Below are 12,508 nucleotides of genomic sequence, written 5' to 3'. Positions count from 1 at the left end.
TACAATTGGGTCACAATTTACCTCTGAGCTTCCTGGTAGCAAAAGTAAAAAAGATAACATGATCAGATACATTATTCACGTTGTCCTACAGCAAGAAAATACAGGTTCCTGAGAGCTATCACCTGACCAGAATTTCATATGGGTAATCATATAACTTCGTGTATCCAAAATAGGAGAATCTACCTTCTTACCTCCTTTTTCAAGTAACATTAACTCCAAGGGCTTCTAGCTCCTTATTCTCCATTACTAATTCTTTAGGCATCATATTTGAAAGTTTTCTTAGTATTATTAGATATGGTGCAGGGGGCTTCAGACCTACTTAACTATTAATACTTTAGCTTTTTGGCTGGTCTTGGATTCAGGTCTCTCAGATGAGTGTTGAATTTTACTGTCTGCAGTTCAGGGATTATCCATCATGCTGGGGTCTCAATAGAGCTTTGGGGTTGACTTTGACCCCAAAGTCATGTAACCACTGCCTCTTTTTTGTTGTTATTGTTTAGCAATGAGGTCTCACTCTGTTGCCCAGGCTGGAGTGCAGTGACATGACTGTAGCTCACTGTAGCCTGGCCCTCCTGGGCTCAAGCGATTCTCTTGCCTCAGCCTCCTGAATAGCTGGGACTACAGGCTCACACCATCATGCCAGGCTACTTTTTGTGTTTTAGAAATGGCGTCTTACTATGTCGCCCAGGCTAGATGCAGTCCCTTGTGATGTCCGTGTATACTCTGTCTCACATACCCTAGCCAGAACCTTTTTCATGTTGTTCTATTTCTTAAAGACATTTCTATTCATCTTGCTACACTTATAGTATGGACTAGTTGATTTATATAATTATTTGTGTGTGTGTGTGTGTATATATATATATATGGCTATGTGACTTGAATGGCAGAAAAATACACACAGCCAACTCTACATACTGTATATAGTAATATATAACATGTATAATATGTATAGTAATATATAACATGTATAATATGTATAGTAATATATAACATGTATAATATATGTAGTAATATATAGAGTTACATATCTATGTCTGTCTTTATCCACACATTTAAGGATATAAAAAAGAGTTTTATGGAAAAAAGAATATCTCTTACAGGACTAGGTAAACAAATTATAAAAATGTATAGGTATAAAAATCTCACCTATAATCCCAGCACTTTGGGAGGCTGAGGGGGGGCGGATTATGAGGTCAAGAGATTGAGACCATCCTGGCCAACATGGTGAAACCCTGTCTCTACTAAAAATACAAAAATTAGCTGGGCGTGGTGGTGGAAGCCTGTAGTCCCAGCTACTCAGGAGGCTGAGGCAGGAGAATCACTTGAACCCGGGAGGCGGAGGTTGCAGTGAGCTGAGATTGTGCCACTGCACTCCAGCCTGGTGACAGAGTGAGACTCCATTTTAAAAAAATTAAAAATGACTGTGCTGCCACTGGACCATTTAGTGGGAGATGAGTGGTCACATCATACCTCACCAATTCTCTCTTTTCTCCCTTCATTTTCCACCAGGTGGCTTTTGGTCACCTGTCCTGTCCTTGTGGCTTTTGCCATGCCTTTGTGGGAAGTTGATATACAGACATTTCCCAAGGAGCTGCCGTGTGCCAGGCACTGCAGTTGGAGTGGTGGGGGGAGTATAGGAGAGGAACAAGTTACTATTTCTGCTCTCAAGGTAATGTTGAAACAATTTAACAACTGCACTGTCCAATTAGAATGGATGCTGGCTGGAGCAGGGTCTATGGTAGCCCCGGGCTGTGGTGGGCATTGGCCTCCTAGTTTCTGGATTATGAAGAGGTCTGGGGGTGCCAAGGAGTGGCCAGGGTAACAGGAAGGGCACTCAGAGCTGCAATTATTTACCTACTGAAGGAAGTATTTAAATATTTTAATAATGAGAACTGGTATACCCATGCAGACTTGCTGAATGTTACTCTTTCCTGATCTTAGCCACATGGCCCCAGGGAAACCATGAGGAGGCATTCTGGCCTCTGAAAGAATACGAGTCTAGAGGCTGCCCTCCTCGCCACTGGCCAGTGTGCTGGTCCTGCTGTCTGTCCCATGCTTGGGTTTATTGGCCGTTTTTTTCTTAGACACTCCCAGGTTTTGGCTGAACAGTGCTCAGTGGATGAGGCAGTACCGAGCCCTCACTGTACACTTAACAGCTTTCTAGGAGTATGGAGGCTGCATGGAGATCCCCTCTTAGAGGGGCCTGGGCAGACAGAAATCATCAGAGAGATCCATACAGAACAGGCAGCAGCCGGCCCTTGCAGGCCTGGGGGCCTAGCCAGGGTAGTAGACATCAGACCCAAGTTAGGCCCTTTAGAACTTCCATGGCCACCCCATTTTCTCAATTAAAAATATGGGCAGGGATATTTAGAGTCGAGGAAGTAGGTAAAGATCTTTGTGGAGATCTTGCTTTCTTGATTGGTTTGAGAACATCCCAGCCTTTGCTCCTGGATTTGGGGCCAAATATAGTCCCAAAGAGACAGATGCTTTTGTTTTAGGGTCTGTGGTCAGCTGTTCCCCATGTTCGCTGCCCATCTCATGTTGGTGCAGATCTGTCACCCCCAGTATAGGCTGGAGCTGAGGGAGGAGAGATCGAATTCTTAGCACAGCCTAGATCCAAGGATTGATCCAGGGGTTCTGGAAGTATCCTCTGGTGGTTTTTATGGTACAATGTTCTGGCTGGTTTTTGGCTGGGCAAGGGGCAGGGAGGAATGGCTACAAATTAGAGGCTCCTGCCCAAGGCTACCAGCCCTACCTGGGCCCGGGCCCTGGCTCTTCCCCTCCATTCTGGTGAGTGGCTCATTTGCAGGGAAAGGATGAATGTCACTGATTTGTGCCCACCCAGGAGCAGAAGGGACTGGGCCTCAAGGGGCGGCCCTTCTGTGGGGCCCCTGGCCCCCTACCCGTGGCCCCCCCATACCAGCCACTGGCCTGGCCTGGGCAGGGCTGCACGCCTGTTCAGCGCTGCTGTTTTCATAAGCTAATGAGGGCAGAGTGTGAGCCACAGGCGATGATGTTGGGATATTAACTCTGACAGGAAGCTTGATCATAATTATCTTAACGAGGATAGGGTTAATTACAGTGGAAACTTAAAAGTTCTCTCCGTTTGAATCCACTGGAGCCCAATGCGTTGTGATGTTTTGTCATTTTGATGGGACTTTGGAAAAGGCACTGGGATGCTCCCAGCAGCCGCTGCAGCTCCTGGGGGAGCCCAGGCAGAGCCCTGGGAACGAGGGAAGGAGGTAAGAGGATGGTACCTGTGCGTGAGATCCTGGCTGCGTTGCTGCTGGTGGAGAGGGAGGCAGGCAGCCTGCAGGGAGTTCCAGGGGTGCTGATTAGGTTTCCAGAACAATCCAGGCCTGGATGATCTCCCTCCAGCTGGCTGTGCCTAGGTCCTGGGTGAAACCTTGCTCTCTCCTATCAGCCCCCAGCCCATACCTCAGACATCGCACTACTCCAGGAAGCTGGTGAGTGATGCTGGACTGACAGTTGGCGTCTCCACCGGGGATCTGGTTTTGGGGTGCATTTTGCTGTCCATACACAAGGTGATAGCAGACAAATTGTCATTTTATTTAACAGCACATATTTGCAGGCACCTGGCATATAGGGGAATGAACTGAAAGATCTACACACACATTTTTTCTCCTATTCCTCCCTAGAAAACAGCAGTAAAAATAACAGTAAAAAAAAAAAAAAAAAGTAAAGGGTAAAGCCACCTTCTTCTAGGTGTATGTGTATTGTCGTCCACGTGTCAGCTGGGACCCCCAAAACCTATCTTCCCCAGTACTCCCATTTACTATGCTCTCTGCCCCCTGACTTCTGTGCCCCAGCCCTCAGCTCTGGATCTAGATGATTAAATCCCCAGGAGCACACCACACTGATAACATGAAAACAAGGATTTATTCATTAGCAATCACCCATGTAATATGGTTCTCTTTTTACTGAGCAGCTAATAATGTCACATAGCAAAAAGAGTCTCAAAACCAGACAGGTGACAGGGGATTTGAGACTGATCTTCCCAGCTCTTCTGGGAAGTCTCACTCTGGCGTGGATTTCTGCCCCATAGCCCACCCTGAGGGGAAGAAAGGCTGGCTGGATGGAGGTGGGCGCTTCCTTGGTGCTCCTGGGCTCTCCCCATCTTCATGCTGTGTCGTTTTGCTTTATGCCTCCCTGGAGCACTCTTGGAAAGGAGCTTTCTTCTGCTTGCCATTTGCCAACCATTTGCTGATTCTCATCAGAAGAATCTAATATTTGCATAACGTAACTCAGGAACAATGTGTATTTGGATGCTGCCTTTGAGCGGAGTCCAACTGATGTTTGTGCACAAAGGAATTATTAACCACCCGTAAGGCTCCCTAAGGGGAAGTGGCCTCACCTCCCCTAGTGGTAAACGAGCCCAGTCCTGAGAAGCATTTTGGCACAACACTCCCTAACCCCTAGTGGAGGAAGGGACTTCAGAAGAGCCCGAAAGTCCCCTACACAAGCCTGACTTGCTGCACGCCTCCTCTGTGGGTTTGTTCATGGGCCCGTCCCCTGCATTCCAAACACACCCCCAGGGTCAGGGCGTCTGGAAACAAAACAGTGAATAAAAGGAGGAAGGAAAAGAAAAAAAAAAACAGCGTATGCTAGTAACCAGTTAGCCGTCCTTCACTTATTCTTGGCAAGATCCTATGAGCTGGAAGGAACACAGAACAGGAGAGTTCAGATGGGCTATTGACAGGCCCGAATTCACAGAACAGGAAATAGAGGAGCGGAGGCAAAGTCCCAAACCTTCCTGCCTAGATGTGCGTACATTGTGGGTTTTTAAATTTTTTTTTTGTTTGTATTTTTTGTGGGTACATAAGAGGTGTAGATATTTATGGGTCACATGACATATTTTGATACAGGCAGGCAATGTGTAATCATCACATCAGGATAAATGGGATATCCAGCCCTTCAAGCATTTATCCTCATAAGTTGTGTTTTGCCTCTCGGAACCAAGAGGAAAAAGAGAAAGGAGGAGGAAATGAAATACGATGACCTCTGGACCCCTACTCCAAAATGTGTCCCCCCTCGGTGGGGCTGGCAGTGTTGGTTGGAGGAGCAGGCGTGCTCTGGGAGTCGAGTCCTGAGTGGGACCACCCCGAGGTCTGGCAGGAATGGAACATGCAGGCAGAGCTCTGGGCCCAGTGGAATCTACAGATTTAATCACTTACAACACATTTTTATACCTCGTAAGTACTGACTCCCTATTTTGGAGTCCTCTTGGCAGAGATCCCACAAGGGAGCTATGGATGCCTTGGGAAAGCTCTGGTGCTGAAGCTCACACTCACAGCAGATGTGCAGACATTGCACACGCAAGCACACGGGGCTGTAATGGAAGCACTATCAGTAAATGAATAAATAGTGTGGATGACATCTCCCTGATTTGTCACATTTTATAGAATAGCCCGGCATCCCCTACGTGTCTCCCTCCCGTCCACATCGTAGCTCAGCTGTCAGCCGGTGCGGGCTCAGCACATCTCCTGGGTCTGGCAGGTGAACGAGCTGGGAGTCTGTGTCTCTGTGTAAGCCCCTCCGCCGGCCGGCTTGCTTTAATTAATGTCTGTGTGCGCCCAGGCAAGCACTTGTGCACAACTACCCCGTGTCACCTCCACCCCCAACACTCATGAGAGCCCATAAAATTAAGAGTTAACTTTCAGCGATGTGTATAAGCAAGGCTATTTTTCCCTTTCTGCTGTTTTTTTTTTTTTTCCTGGAGCCGGGTACTTAATTCTTTCTGTTGCCTTTTTATTTACTGCCTCAACATCTACAGGGTTGTACTCTACACTTCTTTCAAAAATTAAGTGAGAAATCCACTTTCCATAAATTAAAACAGTAACTTCAGGCCAGGAGCTTTGAAGCAGCAATTCTCCCAACCCCCGTCTCCCCACCCGCAGCAAAAACAAATAAAAAGAAATAATAAAAGAAAAAGCCCTCTCAGATCGGAGTGATTATGTAATTCTGCAGATGCCTTGCCTTTGGGGCAGCCACTGGGACGCTGGGCAGAAGCAAATTAAGTGATTAGTAAAGAAAAAAGGCAGAGGAAAAAATAAGTCAAAGAATATGAACGGAGAGAAAGGAAGCCTTCCCTGTCGTTTCCCCCGCGACTATACAGAGAACTGCTAAGAAATGATACTTGAAGTTATATTTATTATTGTAAGAGGGTATGATATTTCTGGGCAGGAATGATGGATGACAACTTGAATTTGTGTCCAGGGAATGAAGGTGAACTGTGACAGAGTTATTTATCTTGGGAATGGAGGTTAGGGTCAGCCGAGGCTGGGTGCCTGAAGGCACAAGACATTGACAAATTTATCCTGCAGGCCGTATCTGAAGCCCTTTGTTTTGGATCCTGGCTACTCACTAAGTGACCCTCATCCTTCATGTTGGCAATGCGTGAAGGATGCGGTGGGTGCCAGCGGCCCCTTCTCCCCCGCCGCCCCCGCCCCGACTCCTGCTACTAATTCTTGTCATTCACTTTGCTGACAGGCACCAAGCCCAAACTATTCCCAGTCCTGAAAGGGAAGGTTAAAATATTTATTTCGGCTCATAATGGCCTCCCTGATTTAGTGCAGGATCATTTTTCCTGTTGCCTTTGTCATTGCAGGTCACTGGAAGGACTGAGCGCATTCAGGAGCCTGGAGGAACTCATCTTGGACAACAATCAGCTGGGGGATGACCTTGTGTTGCCAGGGTTACCCAGACTGCATACCTTAACCCTCAACAAGAACCGAATATCCTTTCCTCTGCCCGCTGCCCCCACTCCCCACCCAGCCCCACAGTCGTCCCCCCACCCCACTCTGCACAAATACCTGCAAAATGTCAAATGAGTTTTATGTGTCAGCTAAATTAAAGTATGTGAAATACAGTTCGTGGGCAGACAAAGCGTTCTGTCTTCTGGCACTCGGGACACTTCAGAGTAATTTATTATAGGTCATTCATAAGTGAAACGCACCATTATATCTTCCTGTTGCTCCATTTTAGTGTAGAGATCTAAGTTATGGCTGTGAAGAAATCTTTTTAATAGATAAAAATAGAGAAAGAAAATAATGTCACCGCTGCAGAGGCAGCGAAGCCCAGTCTGTTTGCTTGGGCTTGTGTGGGAGGGCGACCTCTGGTGGGAAGTCCCGGGTAATGCCGCCAAGCAAACTTCCTCTCCTGGGAGGTTTCTGGAAGGCTCTGGGGCAGGCTTGGGGAACCGTTTTGGTGAGGGAAAGGAGCTAAGGTGGCAGAGACATGTGAAGCCCAGGCCTGGCTATGCCCTCACTGGTGGATACCATGCTGGGCTGGTGATGAGAGGCCTAGGGGACCCATGACAGTGTATGGCCTCCTCTACGGAGGCAAGGACCTAGTCAGCCTAGGGTGAAACTTCCGGGCACTAACTGCTCTGGATTCTGTAGTGGGGATGGAAACAGGGAACCCTTGCTGCAACCTAAGGCCCGTAGCTCCTGCATTGTTAGTGTAGTGGATTACCCAGCACTAGAATGCCAGCTCGATGGGACAGGGAGTTTCCTTGGTTTTGTTAACTCCTCTGTTCTTCACACTAAGAATAGTGCCTGGCTTCAAGTACAAGCTCAATAAATATTTGAGGGATGAATGCATCATTATCATTAGCTATTCCTTATTGAGCACTCCTAGGAATGAGGCATGGTGCTGGGTTCTTTATGTGTGTTGTTATTCATCCTTACCAAGCCCTGTGAGAAGGGAGTGTCTTTTCCATTTATCTAGACATAGAAAGAGGTGAGGCGTAGGCACACAGCCAGACACTAGCAAGATGCTAGGTCCTGGATGATTCAGTGTCAACTGTGTTGTGTCCAAAGTCCAATGTCTGCATTCTACTGTGTTGCTTCAGACTCAATGGTCCAATGGCTTTGTTTTATTGGATGGAACATTTGAGACCTGGAGTAGTTAAACCACTTGTTCACATTCATACAATAAGTTAGAAATAGAAAAGGAGACAAGGCATTTTCCTCTAGAGTATAAAATAAAATCAGATATACATGTAAGGTTTGGCACATATGCATATGCCAGCATTTAAGAATGATTTGCAGAAGTATTTGTTAGCTACTGTTTATACTTCAAGCCATAAGTTAATGTTTTCTTTATTCTCTAAGATATTGTCTCAGTCAGCTCTTGCTGCTACAGCACAGTACCATACATGAGGTGGCTTAAACAACAAACATTTATTTCTCACAGTCTGGAGGCTGGAGGTTTGAGATCAGGATGCCAGCAGGGTTGGTTTCTTGGTGAAGATACTTTCTCACTGTATCATCACATAGCAGAGAGAGAGGAAGCAAGCTTTTTCAAGTCTCTCCTTATAGGGGCACTGATCCCATCAGAGGGATCTACCCTTATGACCTAATCACCTCCCAAAGGCCTCATCTCCACATACCATCATTTTGGGGATTAGAATTTCAACCTATGAATTTGAGGGAAGAACAAACATTCAGACCATAGTATTATAAATATGCTCCTTGTGGTCATTATTGTCACTTTGATAGAAGTAGAAGGGGAGGGCCTACATGTAAATTCACAGTCTTTATCATAATGAAATTTTGGTGTTTTCCCTTCTTATATCTGTTAGTCAACCAAGTTTCCCAATCACTCTTTGAAAAACTTTGTAGTCTTATGGCTTTCTAGGCTGTCTTAGATGATCAGTTGGCCAATATTCTCAAATAAATCAAGGACAGAAGGATTTTTAGACATGTCCTGTGTCCCAGGTCTCTGTAGAATATTAGGGTCCATGGACTTTGGTTCATGTCTCAGCTTAATCATATTTAGCGGTGTGACCTTGGACAAGTTATCTTCTGTGGGCTTCTTTTTCTCATTTTTAAAGAAATATGTTGGACTGGTCGATGGTTTTATTCACAGTATTGCTGTCACCAGAGATAAGCAGGCCTCTTGGCTTCAGAGTGCTGAGAGGTTTTCTTTGTCTTTGGTTGAGTCCTTTCCCTATTCTGTGCCTCCACTTTTCCAATCTGTAGCAGTAATGCTAAGGGAGTAATGGTAATGGCCTAGGAGGGACCGAAGCAGAAGACACTGTGTGGCTGTAAACCTGACCAGTGATATCACTGGTGCTGTTGTAGTACATTTTCTTATCAGTGAATATTCTGAATAGACTTCTTTCCTTTTTTCTCCTCTGCTCTACTAATGTGATTGTGAAGATCAGCTTCCCCATCTACTTGACTCAGAAGTCACAGAGAAAGGTAGGTAAAATCAGGCAATAATAGCACATGCTATCTTCTCAACCCAGCACTTCTGATGCCACTTTTTCAGCTAAATGACTCTCCTACCTAACTGTGAGAATGCTGCAGGCTTTCCAACAATTTCTAGGTTCCATATTGTTATTGCTACCCCATGAAATGCTTTAGATATGGCCTCTATACATTAGCTTTTTGCTGCATAATAATCCACCCCAACATTTAGTGGCTTAAAACAACAAATATTTACAATTCTATAGATCAGATGTTTGGCCAGGGCTTAGCAGGATGGTTCTTCTTCTAGTCTTACTCTGGGTCACTCATGCAGCCACATCTACCTGGAGGCTCAACTGGGGCTGGATGGTCTAAGATGACCTCACTCATATGTCTGGAGGTTGGTACTGGGTGTTGGCTAAACTACCTGTCTCTAACAGGCTAGCATAAGACACTTCACATGGGAGGAGTATTCTAACAGCGCAAGCCCCATAATACAAGTAGTCTTCAAGTTCAACTTATATCATGTGTGTTAATGTCCCATGACCAAAGCAAGTCACATACCAACTGTAGAACAAATATGGGAAGGGACTGCACAGGGTGTACGTATAAAGAAGCACAATTCATTTCTGTAACAATCTACCCAGGAGACCTTGGCATTGGCATCTTGTCTCCTTCAGATTTTACTTTATATTTGTGATAAAGGGAGCCCTAGAAACAAATAACTATTGGCCTCCTAAAAAAGTATTAGCTCTTTTGTGTAAATTGAATCTTTAAACAAGTTAGGAAGCTTGCTGCCGAATGAGGTTTTATCTTGAATCCTTTTGTGAAGTTTGCTTTATTTTAAATTTTTTTGGTTTGTATTTTGGCGTATGTAAAATGGTTATTCACCCCACCTACCATGTAAAATCTAGATTTTTCCACTTTGGTTTGACTCAAAGTTAAATGTGTCTATAATAATGCTGTAGGTTCCTAGACCCTGGACACTTGGGTCATTGGCTTCTTTAATCCTTTAGCAAGAGGGATTATCACATAGTGGTTAAGAACAACAGGCTCTGAAGGCAGACTTCCTGAGCTTCTACCCTAAACCTGCCACTTTTCTGCATGACCTTGGGCAAGTGATTTAACATCTCTATGTTTTGGTTTCCTTTGAAAATGCAGACAATGCTAGTACCCATCCCATAGGTTGTTTTGAAGATTATTCTAAGTATCTCAGACATATTAGATTCTAGTAACATAGTAAGTGCTATGTAAGGGTTACTATTATTGTTGTTGTTATTATCCTAGAGAATTGTGTAAACTCATCTGGTTTGACTTGGGCCACATTGTAACCAAGGCCAGAGTACAGATATACTTCTGAGTTTAGAATGGTTCTTTGACTTGCATAATTTAATATTGCCCTAATGGCATTCCATGAGTTGGGTACTGTTGGTGAATAATTATTCTCATTTTTATGGAAAAACTAGGAGTGGATGAGCTTTCTGAAGTCACATAGATTGTCAGTAGTGGGGCTTAGCCTAGAACCCAGGTATGCTGATTCCCAGCTCCAGACTCTGAAACCCAAAGGAGCGGCAATCATTGTACAAGGAGAGGAGCCAAGATACAGGAGGAGTCAGCATCCTGAGCCTGCCTCTGCAAGGTCCTGCTCCCAGCTGGGGCTGCTGGGAGTCTGCTCTTAAAAGGGATTCCAGAGCCCAGACCCAGCATCTGGAAAATTTCTTCTGTGTTCATCAGTCAATGCCTCCCTGCCATCTGCATACCTCCTGCTGGACCTCCCATCTTTTTCCACCAGCCCTATTTCTCATTGTGTTCAGCCCTCAGTGTTGATGTCCTGCTCTGGTATATCTGAAAGCCTGGTTGTCTGAGATTACCTCATCTCTTGGTTTGTAGGGATCTCATTTTCTTTCTTTGTTTCATTGAGACTGGCCAGGTAGTCACTGGCTATGGACTTGAATCCCTTCCCCACTGCTCACACTCTCTCTCTCTCTCTCTCTCTCACACCCAACCATGAGCATGCACACGCCATCCCCAACTCTTCCACCAGGAAGGGTGGGATATTTGGTAATGGTCTCAGCCATATCATGTCTGAATAATCAACCCCAAGTAAGGTTGACCAACTGAAAATTCAGGAAAGTGTAGATAACCTTTGCGCAATCAAATGATTCTCCCCCACTTTCCTTTCGGGGTGTGTGGGGGGCACATAAGCAGATTTTATTTGGAATCACACTTCATCTTCTGTCTCCCTATTTGCTTCAGCACGTGTACTGAATAGCCAATGAGTTTGGATTATAGTGCCAGCAGGAAGAAAGAATGGTGCTACATGTTACACAGCTGGGCTGTGGCACGGAGACCACTCCAGTGAGTCAGAGGTGGGACTGGAGTTCCCATAGCCATTTGCTGTGTCATCTTAGGAAAGATTTGCTGTGTCATCTTAGGAAAGTCTCTGTACCTTGTCAGGGGCCTCAGTTTCTTTATAAAATGGGTAACACACACTTCAGCGTATTGTTGAGAGGTTTAAATGGTATAATATGTAGGAAATCACTTTGTTAAAGACTTTACAATTTCTTGGCATATTTTACTGTTAGCCAATGCCTCGATGCGTCAAAAGAAGTAGCCCAAATTGGAAGGAAGGATCTGAGGTACAGCACATAGCCCGGTGATGGCACCTGTGCTGTCACACAGAAACATGTAAGAACCCTCATGTTCCAGTGTTTTAAATTTTGCTTTTGTGTTAGGAAATTATAAGTCACTCTTTCCTCTAGAAATGCAGTTTCTTTAGGACCTGGGTTTAAATCCAGACTCTATCATGTACTAGCTGTGTGACCGTTAACCCGTTTCCTTAATTGTTATTTCAGCACGATAAATTTCTGACATATGTGAATAAAAATGAGGTATGTCATTATGCTGTATATTTAGTATTCAAAAACCCAGTATTAGGATTAGCTGTGGTTAAAATCATCCCAGTGGTTATGGAGGTTGCCCTTTAACCCGCAGCTGAGCCCAGAGGGAGGGATGTGTCCATTCTCACCTGGGACAGCTTCGGACCCGCACAACTGGACACACACTGGGAGGCTTCCCTCCTCCCTCATGCTCCAAACTTTCAAGGCAAGATGCTGCTTTGATCTTGGGCCCTCTGCAGAAAATCTCCTTTGGCAAGCCTCCCCATGACAGCTGGGCTCTGCAATGGCAACTTTCTGCAGACAACACTGAAAAAAATCTCAACGCTAAGTACCCCGGAGAAGACTTGATGAGGGAAACCAGGTGTGTGCCGGGAACCCAGCTGGAGAGAGTTG

The 12,508-nt window shown here is 45.3% G+C and overlaps 1 protein-coding gene across 1 annotated transcript in view; it reads left to right on the top strand.

The window, feature by feature from the left end:
* The window catches only part of LRMDA (leucine rich melanocyte differentiation associated), a 1,137,335-nt gene that overhangs the window by 597,857 nt on the left and 526,970 nt on the right, over positions 1 to 12,508 (top strand). Inside the window, exon 3 of the mRNA XM_063709979.1 lies at positions 6,629 to 6,755. Within this exon, the coding sequence (XP_063566049.1) occupies positions 6,629 to 6,755 (127 nt within the window). The remainder of the gene's footprint in view (positions 1 to 6,628; positions 6,756 to 12,508) is intronic.

Source organism: Gorilla gorilla, chromosome 8, assembly GCF_029281585.2.
Source record: "Gorilla gorilla gorilla isolate KB3781 chromosome 8, NHGRI_mGorGor1-v2.1_pri, whole genome shotgun sequence".
In the NCBI taxonomy this organism is placed as follows: Eukaryota; Metazoa; Chordata; class Mammalia; order Primates; family Hominidae; genus Gorilla; species Gorilla gorilla.
Note: the sequence above shows the minus strand (reverse complement) of the source record. Positions and strands in the feature narration are given on the sequence as shown.